This window comes from Marmota monax, unplaced genomic scaffold, assembly GCF_021218885.2.
Source record: "Marmota monax isolate L192 unplaced genomic scaffold, Marmota_monax_Labrador192_F-V1.1 WCK01_AAM20220418_F8-fsc00308, whole genome shotgun sequence".
Classification (NCBI taxonomy): Eukaryota; Metazoa; Chordata; class Mammalia; order Rodentia; family Sciuridae; genus Marmota; species Marmota monax.
Genome location: NW_026692997.1, coordinates 689,699 through 709,435, shown reverse-complemented (window position 1 = coordinate 709,435; position 19,737 = coordinate 689,699). Strand labels below are relative to the sequence as shown.

The 19,737-nt window shown below is 30.7% G+C and overlaps 1 protein-coding gene and 1 pseudogene across 4 annotated transcripts in view; both read right to left on the bottom strand.

The window, feature by feature from the left end:
* Positions 1–19,737, bottom strand: part of Col11a1 (collagen type XI alpha 1 chain) — a 209,247-nt gene that overhangs the window by 121,176 nt on the left and 68,334 nt on the right. For 2 of the 4 annotated variants that reach the window (XM_058582061.1, XM_046452674.2), the window contains 10 exons: positions 17,513–17,641; positions 12,096–12,212; positions 11,426–11,518; positions 9,055–9,306; positions 8,400–8,462; positions 7,761–7,802; positions 6,730–6,792; positions 5,893–5,967; positions 4,596–4,679; positions 2,345–2,401 (listed from right to left, as the gene is read on the bottom strand). In XM_058582061.1, coding sequence (XP_058438044.1) covers positions 2,345–2,401; positions 4,596–4,679; positions 5,893–5,967; positions 6,730–6,792; positions 7,761–7,802; positions 8,400–8,462; positions 9,055–9,306; positions 11,426–11,518; positions 12,096–12,212; positions 17,513–17,641 — 975 coding nt within the window. Of the gene's footprint in view, positions 1–2,344; positions 2,402–4,595; positions 4,680–5,892; positions 5,968–6,729; positions 6,793–7,760; positions 7,803–8,399; positions 8,463–9,054; positions 9,307–11,425; positions 11,519–11,696; positions 11,835–12,095; positions 12,213–17,512; positions 17,642–19,737 lie in introns of all 4 variants that reach the window. The other 2 variants (XM_058582064.1, XM_058582062.1) reach the window with 2 other exon arrangements.
* On the bottom strand, positions 15,134–15,210 carry LOC124098090 (U4 spliceosomal RNA; annotated as a pseudogene).

Genomic DNA, 19,737 nt, shown 5'->3' with positions numbered 1-19,737 from the left:
AAAAATTTTTACTGAATAAAGTATGCATTGAATCCTTTTATGCAATAAGGATTTGGCAAAGTGTTACTGCTTTTATAGCCAGATATTTCTTAAACACTGAATTTCACAGTCATAAAATGCCAAGGACAGATGCTATTGCTATCATTATAATTGTGCTGAAATAATGTCAAAGCATTTTTTTTCCCAGATTGGTTTATTTTTTCCTATGGGAATAACTCATTATAACAAACACTTTGTACAAATGTTTACATAATTTTAAAAGTGCAATAAAAACCTGGCACATTAACAGAAACCCTTAACCTGTTTTATGAATGAGTTGCAAGTTTTCAAAATACACATTAAGCCATTCTTATTCCCTAAAAACATTAGAATATTAAAAATAAACATGGTGATTATAATTAGGTTCATGCTAAAGAAGTTTACATTGTATGTTTTTAAAGTTTATGATTTATTTATATCAATATACATTTTGTTCAACCACGGGGTACATCAAAATAAAGATTAAAATTACACTAACTAAAGATCTTAGCTATCTAGAGCCTCCTGGTGGCTCCAAAGTAAAATAACTACTGATATGATTCCCAAGAAATATGGACAGTACTCTAACATGAATTTTCTCATCTTGAAAGTTAGAAGAATGATGACTTTCAAGCATCTGATTAAAAATTCTTGTAACTGAATTTCTTCTAGAGAAAAACTGGGATTCCACCTTAATACTGAATTGAACACAATTATAGAAATGAACTTATTTTTAATTAATAAGCTGTATTATATACTCTGTTTATACACACTCCCTACTCAACACACTATAATTATTTTGCTCAAACACTTATTCCAAACATCACAAAATAATTGATAATAATAGAATAGGGGAAAGGCACATTTTTTATGTTTCCTGTATAGATAGATACATAGATAGATAAGTAAATTGATAGTTTTTTTTTAATAATGGACACAATACCTTTATTTTATTTGTTTTTATTTTTATGTGGTGCTGGGGACCAAACCCAGTGTCTCACACATGGTAGGCAAGCGCTCTACCACTGAGCCACAACCCCGGTCCCTGTTTTCTGTATATTTTGTGGCACGGATCTCCATTTGTCCATAAAATGACTCAACAAACACAATTGTATAAAATAATGTTCCATCCAAAGAATGTACATATTTGTGTTGAAATATTAATGCAGATTTTGTTTTCTAAATCTTAATGAGGAAACTATTTTTACATTGTAGAATTAGTAGAAATCTGAAAGCCTTAAATAATTTGATGTTTTTTAACAAAGTGTACTAGAAAAGAAACACTGAAAAGACATAATATGATTGTTTTCTATCCCACAATTTTTCAGGAAGCTAAAACTTTCCGTAACAAAGAGATAAACTACATAAAAACGCATTGATCTTGACACTGACGTTGAAAATGTATTCACGGTTGTCAATGTTTTCTCTTTGCCAACCTGTTGTGATGAAATGGCTGAGCCTTAATGACTGGGCAAGGACTGCCAATATAACCTGCTTCTATTGCTTCTGCTCCTCTGTCTTTACCTGCTACAAATCCACTTGTTTGTGTTTGTCATGAAATTCCTTTGTATGATATAAATTTAGAGAGTCTAGACTGTAAATTACAAAGCATAAGGCAGAGTTTTCCAAACATGCTTGGCCATAAGAATCAACCTGTGGCACTCATGAAAAATACCATTCACCAGTTCCAGCTCTCAAACTACATCACCACAGTCCCAAGTTCCAGGACTCAGTGATTTTTATTTTTAATAAAACGTCCTGGTATTTCTTCTGCCCCAAAATTATATAAAACACTAACATGCCTTTTTGTAGTTAATATGAACTTGTCAATAACAAGCAATTAAAGTTAGCTCTATTTCCTCCATATTTTATTTGACATAGAGTCTTCCATGGGGCTGGGGTTGTGGTTCAGCGATAGAGTGCTTGCCAAGCATATGGGGGTTGCTGGATTTGATCCTCAGCCAAATAAAATAAAATAAAGGTATTATGTTCAACTATAATTAAAATTTGTAAAAAAGAATCTTCCATATTCCTTCTTACATTTTGAAAAATTCAACAGTAAAAATGCGACAATTTGAATTCTATCAATTATATTATCATAACAACCATGATGTTACTCATGAGCTCATACCATTGAATGTATAGTCCTTCAAAATAAAGTATTATAAAATTTCAAGGTTGAATAAAAAATGATTTTTTTTAAAGATGGAAACAATATCAAGCACAATATGTTCACTAGTCAGAGGTATGAACAAGCCTGACAGAAGATGCAAGGAACTACTAATATGGAAATTTTAACATGCATTATCTTTTTTAAGTAACCTACCACAGGACCTGGTCTTCCAGTTAGCCCCATTGGGCCAGGAGGGCCTCTCAGAGCGATCTAGAAAGTAAAATATATCAAGTTTAGCCATATTAAATAACATCTGTTATTTGCAGAAGCTACCTTCAAGTAACACATGACTTAAACACATATCATAAGCTACATTCTAGAAAGTGTGCCAGTGTACTGAAGAAATGCAAGTTTCTTGAAAGATAAAAGACTTAACTATCAGACATTTTAAAAAGTGCTAAAACAAAATTTCATAGCATGTTTTGAAAGAATTTAATCAATAATACAAGTTAAAATAGATTTAAGAAGAACAAGTCTAATATCTGACAATTTTCTACTTTGAAGTACACTTCAAAATAATGTATAGGTTATTACTCTTAAATATGTACATACAAATCACATTGAAAATATTTTTAGAAGTACTTTATTTTAAGTACTTTAAAATATTTCTAGCAGTATTTTAGGAAAAATTATGATAAAGTGGGGCAGCACAAAGCAGAATTGGACAGAAAGTGTTATGTAATACATCTTTTAATGAATCTAAAATTTAATACTATATAATATATATTTATTATGTATAATCAGAAGCATAAATCACTGATCACATGCACTATTGTTACATTGCACATGAGTAGTGTGATATTAACACACTTGAAAATCTGGAAGACATAGAGTACAACAGATAAAAATTTTATAGATGTTAAATTAGTATGATGTGCTATTTTTGAATGTTAGTGGATACAAAAGGTGAGTGCTTAGATTTATCAAAACTCATCAAAAGTAAAACTGTGGGGGCTGGGGTTGTGGCTCAAGCGGTAACATGCTCGTCTGGCATGTGTGGGGCGCTAGGTTCGATCCTCAGCACCACATAAAATAAAGATGTTGTGTCCACCGAAAACCGAAAAATAAATAAATATTAAAAAATTCTCTCTCTCTCTCTCTTTAAAAAAAAAGTAAAACTGTGATGGAAATAAATGAAAAATCAGGTTAGAATAGTGCATGAGATGAAACTAATAGGATCTCCAAAATTCCACTGTTACTTCACCATGAGAATTTTGACAATACACATCTTAATCCTTGAGATTAAATATCTAAAAATTTGGAATTATAATGCTTGCTGCCTGTGTTTCAAGCCTATATAAATAAGATGAAGAATTCAATTGCCTCAAAACAGTTAAGTTCAAATAATTACCTTATATTTTTTTCAAAACAGTGTAACTTATAAATCATAGGAATCATCAATTATCACAAATATTTTTAGATATATCATAAAATATTGGAGCATGGCATAATACATCTATATCTTTAAACATGATATAAGTACATAAAGAATTTTTTTCAGATTAATAGACTTAAGAAATAAATACATAAACAAATATTGAGAGTAAATTACAACTTTCACTTAATGTTTTCAGGTGTTTTACACAGATATAAATTCATGATGTCAAATAAAATGTTATTATAGAAGGGGTTTATATTGGTTAAAAAAATGAACCATATCCATACCAACCATGAATCCTGTATGTTCTTCTTTTCTTAAAAAGAAAACCAATATTATGAATAAAACTATTAAAGTGTTATATGATTTCTGGTTCCTCCCTGATTCATTCTTTTGATTTTCTCATGCATATTTTAATTATAGTGCAGCTAATTAAAAACATATGTGTGATTATCTGTTTTATAAATCTAAAGAATAGTAGAAGCTTTCAATTGACTAGGATTATAAAGGATAAATATTGAATGGGTTTTATAAAAAAACTATAAGTTATAAATATTACAGCTGAAAATACGTACTTGAAATTTCTTTTCATATACAAGGTATCTGAAGAAACATAACTTTTTGGATTATTTGAGATATTTTAAATAATCCAGAGGTTAGGAGGGACAAATTTCTTTCAAACATTATTAATCTAGTGATCCATCAATCACTAGAGAAAAATTGGATGTGAAAGATAGGGAGTACTAGGTATTAGTTCATCAGTTTTATTAAGAGACTAGAAATTTTCAGTGTTATGGTAGGAGACAGTCAGAATTATATATGGAAATAAAGAAAGAGTCCATTGTTTAATATCAATTAATAAATATCACAATGAGAAAAAAATATATCTTTAGCATTCTTTCCTTGTAAATTCCATAAACTTTCCAGAAGTCTTCTGTTCATAGTGGTAGCATCTTCCATAGGCATACACACACACAAATTTGACACAGCATCTGGTAATGGGAATATATGTCTATCTTTTCTTACCCGAGCCTGCTGAAGAATAGCCTGAGCCTGAGCTTCCTGAGGAGAGATGGCTGGTCCTTTAGAACTATCACCACCATAACGGAACTAGGCAGAGATAGCATAAAGAAGTTGAAAACTGGCCTTTGTCACATATGATAAACTAGGTGTCCTAACCAATAGACAAAAAACATTTACTTAAAATGGAGTAATTTTACCCCACATCCAAATTAACTCCACAATGTACCATAAGACCCAGTTTTTTAATTTTTTTTTTTTTTAAATCCTGCTTCTACTTCTTATGGAAGCTCTCTACACATTTTATCAGTTGTAAAAGAGTAAAAGAGTGTACAAACTCCTTACCAATCTCAAAATCTATAATCTCTGACATGAATCATCATGATGTTTAGATCTACAAATATGCTTCCCATACTATTCATTCATTTGTAAAAATGTCATACCTACATAATTTCAGTTACAAATATAAACCTATGTATGTTTCATTGATCAAAACTTTTTGAATTTCCATGAATATACAGAAAAAAAATTTTGAGATATATTAATTTTGCTTATTCATTCCTCAGCAATTATACAAGAAAACTATCCTAACTAGTATTCCTTCATAAAATCATAAAGCTCTGTTTACTTTTAATTCAAAACACAATGTGAGATAATTTTTCACTCTAAATAATTTTTTATCAAAACTTTATTACATTTAAATCAATAAATCTAGGGCATTTTTTCCCATAGCATTAAGGTATAGTATTTGGAAAAGAATCTTGTGGTAAAGCATAATTTTTGAGCAATGAATAATGACATTATAGATAAATCTTCTTTAAAAAGTTTTAACTAGGGCTGGGGATGTGGCTCAGTAGTGGAGCGCTCCCCTAGCACATGTGAGGTGCTGGGTTTGACCCTTAGCACCACATAAAAATAAATAAGCAAAATAAACGTATTGTGTCCAACTACAATTAAAATAAATATATATAAAAAGGTGTAACTATAGTCTTTATCATGATAAATATTATATTAATATTATGTTAATTAAAATATGAAATATTTGTTAATGATAAACCACATTATTAAAAATATTAAGAAAAACTTTGTTCCTAAAAGTGTAACAAATAATGAAAATTTTACTGTTGACACTGATATTTACCAGGATTTTGTGTAGTAAAATTTCCCTTAACTTCCAAAGGCTGTTTGATTAATTATGTGTGCCTTATAGAATGATTTTACTTGACTGCATTCCAAATAGAATTTTTCAGAAACAAGTTGAACAGATATCAAGGTGTCTTTATAAAAATAAAAAGACACATACCGGTAACATTAACATGGTACCAGGAGGACCAGGTAGACCATCAGCACCTGGTAATCCAGGACGTCCTGGTGGACCCTAGGAAAAGAAATGAAGCAATCAAAAGAGTGTAATCAATCATATATACAAAATATATTTGTATATTAGATGCAAGTTATATGTCCATAAGATTGCAATAGAACATGATTTATTTCTACATAGCCAAGTCATATTTAGCAGAAAAGGGGGTAAGTTCTAATACAATATATTTGTCTTCTTTAAATTGTACACATCTTTGATCCTCTATTGTTCTTAAAAGAACAAAAGAAAAGCACACACACATATACACTACACAAAAACAGTGTCTACTCAAGAATGAGAAAAAGAAAGACAAGATAATTTACAAGAAGAGTCTGGAGAGACAGTACAAATGATCTACTATGTAACAGAACCCAGAAGTTGATTGATCTTCAGACTAGAATTCAAGTTGGTTACCTCCTTCTAACAGCATTCAAATAAATGCCTATGATAATGTCTGCAATACAAATTTGAAGAACTGAAACTAATGTGGAGAGCTCATGGAGATGTGAGAATTGACTAAAAATAAAATCTGCTTACTAATGATACCAATTTTACCAGAAATAAACATTATTTAGCCTCACTCTTAAACAATAGTTTAAAAGGTTAATTAAATGTTACAGGACATTGAATTCTTAGACTTCTTACCCTCCCAACCCTCCTACCCTCAGGAAGAATAACATTTTGAAGTTAGAGAATTTAACATTTTAATGTTAATGAATATATTTTAATTCCTTTAATCTGTGGTTATATGCTTTTTTAACGAGAGGACTCTTTACTTACCCTATCACCAGGGTCACCAGGAGGTCCAGAGGGGCCCTGTAGACCTGGAGGACCCATTAGACCCTACAAAGAAACAAACCATGGTCTGAGTCAAATTCCTGAGCCCTTAGTATTCAGGAAAAGTCATCCTTCTAAATCAAAGAACAGCTCATTTATATTTCATAAATATACACTTGTCTTCCAAACAATTGCCCTATTTAGGTTCTTGTGAAAAGACAACTTATAGGAACCACTTTGTAGCTAGCACACTGCTCCTCTATGAAGCAGCTCTTGGGTGGAGGCAAACGTCCCAAGGAAAACAGGAAAGGAGAACATGCCAATGTAAAGTCCCTGAGGTTGAAGTTGGTTCCCAGTTCTTCCTGAAGAAATGGCACACTCACAAGATTAGACCTCAAATATGTGATAGCTAACTTGAAAATGTAGAAATACCTTTTTACATTTAGCTTGTAGGAATTTTCATATTCTCTTTTGTAAATCTTTGAAAGCATAAGTATTTTATATTATTTTCAGTAAATGAGAATATAATTAATTCCACACACACACATTAAAAAAAAAAAAGATTTGTTACGAGGTCTATTCAGTTCAACTACCTTAAAATAATGACACAATGAGTGATATCAGCCTTATAAGGAAATGACAATGGAATCTCATAATTATTCCTTCTAGAAGTACAGATAGACAGCTACAATCTTCCTAGAATTCTCACCCATGCACTGAAATATAATTATATCTCCCTAATAAAAAGAATGACCTTTTCCTAAATTTTTATAATTTTCAGGTAAAAAGATGAAAATTGGTTATAAGATGCAGAGACATTTAAGCAAAAAATTATTCAAAACAAAATTTAATTCAAGTGTTCTTTAGAGAATAACACTTGGATAGCTAAATCAGAAGGTAGTTCAAGTTCACCAGACCCTCCAAACAAATGTTTGCCCCTAGGATTCAATATTCAAATTAGTAAAAAAAAATCTATTAATAAAATACAAATCTTATATTCAATCATTGAAAAAAATCATATGTCATTTACTTACTGCAGGTCCTGCTGGCCCTGGTGGTCCTTCAACTAGCATACCCTGTAAAAAAAATGATAGAAAATCTTTGACCAGGGAAGTGAAACCCCCAACTAAGTGAATGTAAGACAACACTAAACCATTCCCCATTCCTATCAAATGAAATCAATTACAAACACTTTTGCATAGGAAAAGAAAGAAAAGTAAATTTTCAAAAGAGTATTCTTGTATCATTGCATCACACATTTGGATCTGATAAAATAAGCTCTACGTCCAATAATATATTCTAATATTGTCATTACAGAAATTAGAGGAAATAATCATAAGATTGGGAATCATAAAAACTAAAGTCATGTTATAACTCCACCACCAAATCATTTGAAACCTCAGAAAAATCACTTAAACACTTCAGATTTTGGTCTTCTTAGCTGTAAAATAAATTCACCCACTTTCAAATTTTGAAATTTCATTTACATAATATTTTGGTTTATTGAAATTGCATTTGTTAGAAAAGGCATTACTGATGGACTTTTAGCAAATTATAACCATTTGGACATCAGGATTTTCAATGATAATATATGAACATATATAATAATTTAAGATGATGGCGGTTCATACTATAAACTACAACAATTGCACCAACCTTTAAAATGTACTTACAGGTTCAACCACTGCTGGTTCTCCCTTCTGCCCTTTTTCTCCGTATGCACCATGGCCATTTATCTATTGAGTGAAAAATTTAAGACACCCAAAATGTCTTCATGTTAATGAAGCTTTTTCAATATTTTTAAAAAGGAATTCAATCACTTAGAGGAATTTAAACCAACCTATTAAAGTATGTGCTTTTTAAAACAGCAATTTATTAAAGGCCTCAATACTGCAAATAAACCTCAACACTAATTCTTAAAATGAGATCTTAAAACATAGTATAGAAAGAAAAATAATCTGTAGTTTTCAATTATAGTTCTAAGACACTAAGAAATGTCGGTACTTTAATATAATAGACTAAAAATCAGAAATCAAACTTTCTAGTCCGAAAAGTAATTATTGTATTTTAATCTTGTCAATGATGAGAAATTTTATGTACAATTTTATCAAACTATATTTTTAAAGAAGATTCCAGTAGAGTGGCCTGAGATACAACTACTGAAGATTCTAATTAGGAAGAATCTATCAAGGTGGCCTAAGAGTGGTAAGTATCCACAATTGATATATAAACTCAACCTGTACTTTGAACCAGAAAACACATTAAAATGAACATGAAAACACTCCAAAAATAAGTTAGACAATGACAAAGAGCCTACTGCTGACTTACACTTGTTTCTGTGATATCAGTTTCTGCTGGTACACCTGGACCAAATTCTTCAATAGGGGGGCTTGTTGGTTTATCTTCATATTCTTTATATTCATAAAAATATTCGCCTAAATCTCCATCTACCAGAAGATCAGAGTCCCTGCCGTCTATTTCTTTGTTTTCATATAGTGTGTCCTCGAAATTTTTCCTCTGGGGATCATAATCCTCTCCAGTTATATATTCTTCTGTGAAAACGTCTTCAACAGGATTTGGCTATTAATTTAAGTTACAAGGAATTGGAGAACATAAAGTTTACTGTTAGTGAAGCAAGGTAAGCATTTGTAATTACAGCTTGATGGCAGACAATGAAAGATTTTTATCACTGCTTAAGCAAGATTTGAAGGCTTGGAAAGGTAGCCTCTCAGTATAATTGAAAGAAATACATTTGTACATTGGTATGTACAAAGGCATATTGCTTTCAAAGCACTACTTTTCCCAATAACCTGCAAATATTCACATGGATCCACCATGTATATTTGCTTCCATTGAAAAAAAATTGTGTTAGTCAAGTTGATATTTACTTTATAATTTAAGATTTGAACAATAAAACATTCATATAGCTAAAACTATGCTTAATTTTCAAAGCTCACAGGACATCATTATGAAATAAAATTGCTACAATAAGTCATATAAGCTTGATATTAAATCCCATAGATAAAATATTAATGCCAATATAATTGTGATTTATCATTGCAATAATTATGCAAAATTGTGTGTATGAAGAGAAATAGTAGTACACTAAACAATTCATTAAAGTAAAAAAAATGTAAATTATAGTCCTCAAAGTAAAAAAAAAGTTATTGTATAATCTCATTTAGAGTATAAATTAAACACTAAAAATCAATTTCATATCAATGACAGTTCCTCAGTGATACAGAAAATAAACTTTGTAGAATGTACTTTTTCTCATAAATAATGCTTTATATAGCATAAATGCAAATCATATATTTTATATGAATACTATGCCTTCTCGTGATTCTGATGAAGTCCAAATATATAATTCATCTTGTGATATTTTCTCTTTTAAATAACTTATCTATGGTATAGTGAATGATATAATTAGAGTAATAGTAAATAAATTAATAGTATAAAAAATCTTGTAAAAAATATGTGGATAAGTGATTAATTTAGCAATTGTTATCAATAATAAAATAGCCGATAATCAAAACATTTTTGTACTCTTCAATAAGTACTTGCACTGTCTACAGAGGTTGCATGTTATCTAGGATCAGAACACAGAATATTGTAAGTTCATAACCCTGGACTAAAGAGCTGGATGAATTTCAAGAAGGTAAAGAAGCATCTTTAATCAAGGCATCCTCTGCTGGAAAATGATGAAATGGAATTAGGTGAAACTTAAAATCCACTCACACCCTAAATATTTATTATTCAAAATTTTGTGTTTAGAGGTAATATTCTTTTGTCTCATAGGGACATGTTTTATATAAATTTCAAATAATTAAATTATTCACACATTCCGTATACTCATTTTTGATAAAATTCAAAGGAATGTATGCCAGATATTTAACAAAGTTAAACTAAATTGTATACTGATTTTTTTTCATAATCAAAATGCATTTGCAATATGGAATTCAGGATGACTGATTTGTAACCTACCCAAATTTAAAACATTTTTTATAAAATCCTGGAATGACTAAGATATATCATCTAATCATAATTAATATCACAATCTCAAGAAATTTGAAAATACAAGTATCTATTAAAATCCGCTGAGACTACATTTTTTCAAAATGCTTCCTGTCATTAAAATTCATGATTATGAGGCCAGGTTCAGGAGGCTGAAGTAGGAGGATTATGAGTTCAAAACCAGCCTCCACAAAAGAGATGCACTAAGCAACTGAGTGAGACCCTGTGTCTAAATAAAACACAAAATAGGGGTGGGGATATGACTCAGTGGTTGAAGTGGTTGAAAAAAAATCATGATTATTGGTCAGATGAAATAAAATTCCAATTGCATCAAGCGATGATACAATTTTCACTTCTACAGAAAGATCATGCTGTGACTAGTCTTTGTCACAACGTGTTGAGAAACTTGCTCAACACTAGAAACAATCAAGATCATAGCAGCCAATTCAGTTTGACCATTTTAGCATTTGCATGAAGCAAAGAATCATGCAAAACCTGAATTGACAATGACTTCAAATGATCGGATTTTATTAATGTAAATCAATGCTATTGCTTCTGTTGCCTTAGTAAAAGAATAAAAACTTGGAATATTCAGAGATTATGGATTCTCCCAGAGCAAAGTATATCAAAATATATAACACATTTTAGCTGTTGGCTTGTGATTTAATGCTGTCTTGTGTATTACCTCATTAGTTCCAGATACACGTCTAGGAGCTTCTGTCTGGTAACTTTCCATTGTTCCATAGTTATATTCTTGAAAATCATCGATAACATTTGCCTAAAAAATTCAAAAGAAAAACAATCAGTAAATGTAAAATCATCTCAAGTATGTAAAAATCGTGAGGGGTACAATATTAGCCAAATGAATATTTATCTAGTTGGGTTAAGACTATGACTCATGATCAGAGATCTTCCAGCTTATCTAGGAGAGATCTTGATTGCTTTTTCTTTGCTACCTTTACCCCTAGTTTGGCTTTTGTTGCTGCTTGATAACTTTTCTTCTTCTTGGTTTTGGGGGGTGTAAACTTTTTGAGTTTTTCCTTTGAGTTAGTGGCCACTGTCCTCATCTTCATTTTGAAATTGGATTTCTTTTTCTGTAAAAATGTGATGAAAGATGGAATGGAAACATAAATAAAGAGAGACGGAAAATAAAAAGTGTGGATGAAAGAAAGAATAAGCAAAAGCCACGCGGGCAGCACCCCTGCAGGACAACGACTGTCAAATAAAATCTGTTATTATTCCACAGAAAATAGGTGAATAAAAGGTCCATGGTAAGTCTGGGAAACAGTTGACATAAGCAACCAGAGGACGATGAAGAGCAGACACCACATACACAGACGCCTCTTTGTTTTTACCTCTGTTTGTGCTATTGTCTCCTCAGTTACAGTGGGGCTCTCTGTTACACTTCCAGCCTCCTTATACTCTGTCTCCCCGTACTCATACTCATATTCCATTATATCCTCAGGTGCATACTACATTGCAAAGGAAAAAAATAGCAGGCAATTTTGTTAGTTGCAAGTAATACTAACAAAGCGGGAATCATCTTCTTAACTTTTACTTAGAGTAAATGTTAAGAAACAGGGAAACACTGTTACTTAAAAGTAATTTTGTTTCACATGGAAGTATTATTATATCATCTTAAACACAGTATAATAACAGGAGAGATAAAGCAGAGTTTGTAAGAGCAGAATCGTGGTTAGGATTATGGGAAAACTAAAAGTTTTGAATAATTCAAACTTTTAATTATTGAGTATGAATCCAAACATAGCATTTATGTTCTTGGATATACCTGCGAATTATTTAGGTTAGTTTTGATTTGTAAAAATTGTTATACAAGGTTCCAGTATGAGAATTTCACAATAATTGTTAGGTAATTTTTTTAAAAAAACATACTTAAAAAAATATGAGTAGTCTTCCCGAGTATGAAAGGACTTTCAAATCTATTATAAGATGGGGAAGGAAGAAGGAAAAGGAATCAAGGGACATGAGATGAATCTATATTATTTTCAGAAGACTGTAATCAATGAAATAATGAATTCTACAATTTATTTGGAAATCTCTAACTTCATAGACTTAACTAAAATCAAAGCATTTATAAAGTATTACAAGTTTTGGAATTAGATATGTTTATGATTAATACATTATTTCAATCTCTGAAATTACTGCTTTCTTTAGCTATAGAAAAAAGAGAATAACATTTAAGTCAATAAATTGAAATTGAAAAATTGCATTTTGTTCCACAATATTCTTTTTTAAAGAATTTGATTGGAGAGGGATCATTTTTTTAATAGAGGGAGATGAAAGAAAACCATATAGTGATGGTGTGGAAAATAATGTTCATTTCCAAAACTAAAATTAAAATTTTTTATCAAGAATATAGATACTAGGAATCAATATTTTCTCATCAAAATAACTACAAATACATTAATCATATACTGCATAAAAATTAAGCAGGAAACTCAATGATCTAAACTTCTAAAGCATGTACACAGGAATACAAAAGGAAACTTACATGTAGTTCCCTAAGTACTGTATTTGGTAAAATTCTAGTTATGACCCAATTTGGCATCTCAATCAAATCTGCCAACAAAATAATGATTGACTAAAAATTTGAGAAAATTGTGATCAGAGTGCCCTCCAATAAGCTCTGTTTGACATAGCTACACAAATGAGTGCAAATTTCACACATATATAAAGAGACACATCAAAAGTGAGCCCATGTCAGTTTTGTACATTCAGCCATTAATGAAATACTCTCACTAGAGAAACGTTTCTAGATCCATGGGCTACAGGTCATGTTGAAATATAAACAGGTGTTCCTTTTGTATTTTTTATGACTGTCAAAATTCTTATTTGATAAAATAAATAAAAAGATTTTCAATTTTACCCCTGTAATAACAGCTTCGTTTTCAATGACTAGATATCCTGGAGGCCATTCAATAAATGTCATTCTTATAAGAATTTGCATAAAATTAGGTAACTAGGAAAATGAATGTGGATCACATTTTAAATATCCGTGCTTTTTCATACTTTTGCAAGTAAGGTAAAATGCCAACTATTTCTAGAAAATTTTCTGTAAGCATTATTAGTAACCTTATTAACTAAAGCAATTAAGTACTAAATTTAGTTACATATTAAGTAGACATAATGGAGATTGAATATTATCTAATGAGTAGTTTGCTACAGTTATAGTCACATGTGTTAAAGTAAGAAATATTGAATATCTTTACTGATCACCAACTTAAAATAAAATATGGGAAAACTAAATATTTGCTAATCTATTTTATGCTTTAGTATTTTAAAATTAAACAAACTTTTCTGAATGACATACATCTATAATGAATTGAAAAAACCAAAATCAGTAAAGATCTAAGACCCAATTTCAAACATGGGCAATTTAAATGCATTTTAAACTGAGGTCTGCTATTCAGCGATATATATTTAAACCTCCACCAAATAACCAATTGATTTTATGTGATGTTTCTCTCTTGTAAGAAGAAATTTCTGCTAACCTTTCTAATCACTCCTCGGTTTGAACACCTTCTAGAGGAAGAACTCTCAGAATGGTTTTGAATAATGGAGGAAATAACATGTTCACTTCTTCAGATTTAAAGCAAAATTTAGTTAGTGGCTTCGGGCACTTCTGGTATGCATGAAGCCTTATTGCCTATTTTTGTGCGCACTTTAGAGGATATGTTGGAGATAGGTAGAAGAAAAAACTGGTTGTCATGAACACAGGAATATGTGCAAGAAGATGTGCAGAGATGGGATGATTTCAACCTTGATTTGTTCATAGGTCAGCAGAAATTAGAATATGTGATGAGAAAGACTCCTTTTCTGAAAATGTCAAATTCTGTCCTTCACTTAATTTGGTAGAAAAATGTTGCTCTGAGTAAAAACCTGTGCATTTATTGAAACTAGCATGTATAATAAATATTCAGTGAAAAGATGATTTAGGTAATATATTTTGGGAAGCCGTTTTATTATGTAAATTTCTTTGTAAAGGGTGGTCTATATTTTGCTTCATTTTTCTTTTTCATCTTTTAAAAAAGAGTATCACTCTTGCTTTTTACATAGAAGGCATTCTATGGTGTGTCATACATTAAGAAGATATGAATCAGGCGTGGTGGTGCACACCTGTAATCTCAGCAACTCAGGAGGCTGAGGTGGGAGGTGCAGGAGTTCAAAGGCAGCCTCAGCAAAAGCGAGGTGCTAAGCAACTCAGTGAGACACTAAAATAAATAAAATACAAAATAGGACTGGGGATGTGGCTCAATGGCTGAGTGCCCCTGAGTTCAATCCCTAGTAACCTCCAAAAAGAAGAAATCATATATAAATTTGATATCCAATGTCTTATAATCAAAAAGACAACTTAACCTGATAAGAATATCACAAACCATAATTTTCAATTAGCAATAATCGCGCCTCAGATAAACTTCATTGGCTACAATACTGCCACTGAGCAAATAATTTTAATATTAGTTACTTTTATATTTAAATGGCATTTAAATTTTAATATTAGTTGATTTTATATTTAAATGGCATCATGTTGGTTCAAATATAAGTTTGATGATATTACTAAACTGAAGTCTATCTACACTGTATATTTCTTTGTAATCACAATATGATGTGCTGAGCACGCAAACAATTAAATTTTAAGAATGTTATTTAGAGATACTAATTAGAAAAAACAAGTTGGAAAAAGCAGACGGGTTAGTTTCCAAAATAAATTGTCATATTTATTAATCCAAATAGAATAATATATATGCAATTTGAAAAAGTTATTAATGGAATATTAAAAAACACAAATTACAATATGTATTACTCATGCTTCATAGTGCACTTTATGTTCTCCATTTACTAATAATATTTTGCAAAGTTATTTTGCTTAGGTAGAATACCTAAGAATCAGTCATTGTAATATTGTCATATTGTAATACAATGACATAATAATGGATACACTTCAAAATAAATATAAAGACTCCTTACTAATTTGATTTTACTAGTTTTTGTAATACTAGTATAGAATGATTATCTTATTATCAAAGTATCAATGTTAATATAGCATTACAGGAAAAAAAAGTGAAACTTGATTTGTAATTACATTCTTGCAATACAATGATTCAGGAGTCTCAAACAGGAGAATTGAAAATTGGAGGCCAGCCTGGGCAAGTTAGGGAGACCATGTTTCAATATTAAAAAAAAAAAATTAAAAGGGCTAGGGATGTAAAACAGTAGTAAAAGACCTTTGGGTTCAATCCCCAGTGCCAATATAAAAAACAAATGAGTAAATGTTTTCATTTTTTTATAATCCATATAGAAACTCGTAATAAAAGTTGTTTATTCCTGTCTGGTTCAACCAGATTTTCTTGCAGTTTCTATTATAGCCATGTGTCATGTTCCTCACCAAATGCTTCCAGTAAAAAGTAAATCTGACATCTCAACAACATAGAAAATATGCATTTCAACAACTAAAATAGAAAAAGGCAGGATCACTTCTCAATGAACTTAAGAAGATTGATAACAATTAACCTCATGTAAATTGACTCAACTTACCTGACATAATAGCAATAAAACATGGGAGCAAAACACCTGAAGGTAATATATTAAAAACGCATACCTTCCTTCTTCCAAAAATCAGAGCCATATCTCTTGCTAAAAAGAGTAAGACTTATCCTTCTTAAGAAAGAAGCATAAAATAAATCTTATCATTCTTGAACATATACAATAAATACTACAAATGTTAATATTAAGTCATCACATAATCTGTCAGATACAAAAGCATAAATCTAAAGGGTATTTCACCCATCACGTTGGAATTGACAGAAAATATATTTAGTGAATAGTAAGGCATTTAAAAACTATGAAAAGAAAAACAAACAAAATATCCAGTAATTTTTCTTTTTTCTCTCAGATTTGTTAAGAATACCCTTTTTGAAACAAAAAACACTGATATTAAGTCACGGAAAAAATTAGGGCAACAGATTCACTATCATTCCTTAAAAATAAACAAGTGTTGGAAAAACACATATTAAAGAGATTTTATTGTAAAATCTAACCTAAATTCACTTCAACAGTAGCAATAAATCAAAATATCTTAACCTTTTCTAACTAGTTAAAAAAATCAAAAGATACCTACAGTATATTTAAAAGGTTAAAAAAAACTACTGAGTTAAAATAAGAACAGTTTTGTTGTTCTAAGACTTTCCCCCTTCTCAAATTAATGATTCTTATAAAAATATACTAAGAACAGTTCTAATTCCAATAAAAACATACATTCCTTACTTTGGGTCTTCTTTTTAAATTCCCTGTGTGAAAATGGGGTGGGGTGGGAAGAGCTACCTAATTATTCAACAAAGCCTAAAAACTTTAAAATAGTTCTTAGGCCATTTTCCCATCTGCATGAACTGTCAAAGGCCTGAGGAAAGTCAAGTATACTACAAGATATATTACCTGTATCTTGAAGCTATGTTAATTATTTAATGCTAAAGAGCAAAAATGAACTATTAGAAATTACACTCTCAAATGGAATACACTCATATATGCAATGTACAAGTGAAATAACTCTAGTTCTAATAAAATTAAGGAACAAAATGCATAAGGAGGGGAAAACTACCAAGTATCATTAAGTCACTTCTTCTTATACATATTACAAAACTATTGAGTATAATGTAAAATATAATTAAAATTAAATACGTGAGTAAAGTCCCCAAACTGAAGATGCCATGCATATCGGGGAAATGAGAGGACCTGGTGATCTTGTGCTCCTCACCTCATCTACCTGAGGTTCCTGCGCCTGAGCAGCCTTGGGTGCTGAAGAGTCACAGTCTGGACTATAATGCTCACAGTAGTCATATGCTGCCTTGGGGTCACCTGTGATTAAAAACTGCTGGATGTCCCCCTACAAAGAAACAGACATGGATATGGTCAGTAAATCCTAGTACACATATCGAGAGCAAGATTTCTCTAAGATGATCTGTACTTTATTTGTAAATAACTGAAGTAGAAAATCACTTATATTTCAATGTGAACAATTATAGGACTGAGAGAGAAACATTTAACAAACTAGTTATAAATATTAAGGTGTTGTCCCCTTTTTTCTGGTTCAGAAGATCTATAGTAATTCACTAATTTGTTAAAATTCAATTTACTGCATTCATGGTTAACTCTTCAGAGTAAAGAACAAATAAAATATCAGTAAAAGTGAATGTGATTCCAATAATAAAAGCCACAAAAACTAAATTAGTTCATATTGAATTGTTATTGATAGACAAACTTACATGAGACTTTTAAAGTAAAACATACAAATCCGACAATTGTGTTAGGCTAGCAAAAGAAATTCTTGCAAAAAAAAAATAGATAAGAAATGTAGTTTCCAGAAAAACCCAAAGTTTAAAAACAGAAGCATAGGTTTGGCACACTTGGAGTACACATGGAGTACCTATTCATACTTAAAAATCATATCAGAAATCTGTGTGTTTTCATAAATGGCAAATACTAGAAATATTTAATAACAGGATTTTCTATAGAATTTTTATTTTAGCAGTTCTTGGAGACCGTGAGTAAAGGAAAGATCTAAATATTGGGCTCTTGAAGCTATCTGAGTATTTTCACAGGGGTCTAATGTACTATGATATAAACCTAGTTTGATATAAACCTGTGGATCAGGATCAGATTAATTTCAGAATTATATTCAGGCCCAGAAGAGATTCAAATGTCCCTTTAGGTTTGAGCACAAAGTCTGATTTATAGATCTCCTGATTCCATTTTTAATAATTTCAAAATATTTGAGCATTCCCTACATTCTTATAAACTGGAGTTATTTAGAACCTGATGAAAAATATGAATCTTAAATTACAAAAGACAAAAACTGAGGACTAGGAGAGAATTTATAGCACTTTTATATTGCAATATTCACTTACACATACACAAATATTCATGAAAAAAGTATTCTACACAACATAGTGGACATAGTATTATGGACACAGAAACATAAATTTGATGCAATTTCTTCTTAACATACTGATTTCATTTCATTTGTGGAAATATACCCAGTAGTAAGATTGCTGGCTCATATGGTAGTTCTACTTTTAAATTTTTTGAGGAACCTCCATTAATGTTTTCCATAAGAGTTGTACTATTTTACATTCCGACCAGTACTACACAAGTGTTTCACTTTCTCCATACTCCTACCACCATGTGTTACTTTCTATTTAAAAACTGCCATTCTCATTGGGGTTAGATGATATTTCACTGTGGTTTTGATTCACATTTCTCTGATGATCAATAATGGTATAATTTTTTAAAAATACCCTTATTAGTCTTTCATATGTCTTCTTTAAGAAATGTCTATTCAGATATTTGGCCCATTTCATAACCCATTCATTTTTATTTTTGCTATTGAGTTATGTGTATTCTTTATATATTCAGGATACAAGCCCCTTTTAAGATGCATAGTTTGCATACATTTTCATCCATTCTCTAGGTTGTCTTTTCACTTGGTGGACTATTGCCTTTGTTATGCAGAAGCTTTTTAAGTTCAATGGAATCATGTTTGTTGGTTTTTGCTTTTTTTGTTGATGCTATTGAGATTTTATCCTCAAAATTCTTTCCAGACCTATATCAGAAAGCATTTTCTTCTAGTATTTCCAATGCTTTTTGAGATTTATATTTAAGTATTTCATTTGGAGTTGATTTTTTTGAGTGGTGAAGACTGAGGTCTAGTTTCATTTTTCTGAGTATGGACAGCCAGTTTCCCAGCATGATTTATTGAGGAGACTGTGCTTTCCTCAATATGTGTTATTGATTCCTTTGTTGAACACTGACTGTAAATGTGTGGTTTTATCTCTTGGTTTTCTATTCTGTTCCTTTGGCCTACATGTCTGTTTTTAGGCCAGTACCATGGTCTTTATTTAGAAGTGCATTTTGAAGTCAGGTAGTATGGTGATGCTTATAACATTGTTCTTTTCTTATAAGATTGCTTTTAATATGTTTTCC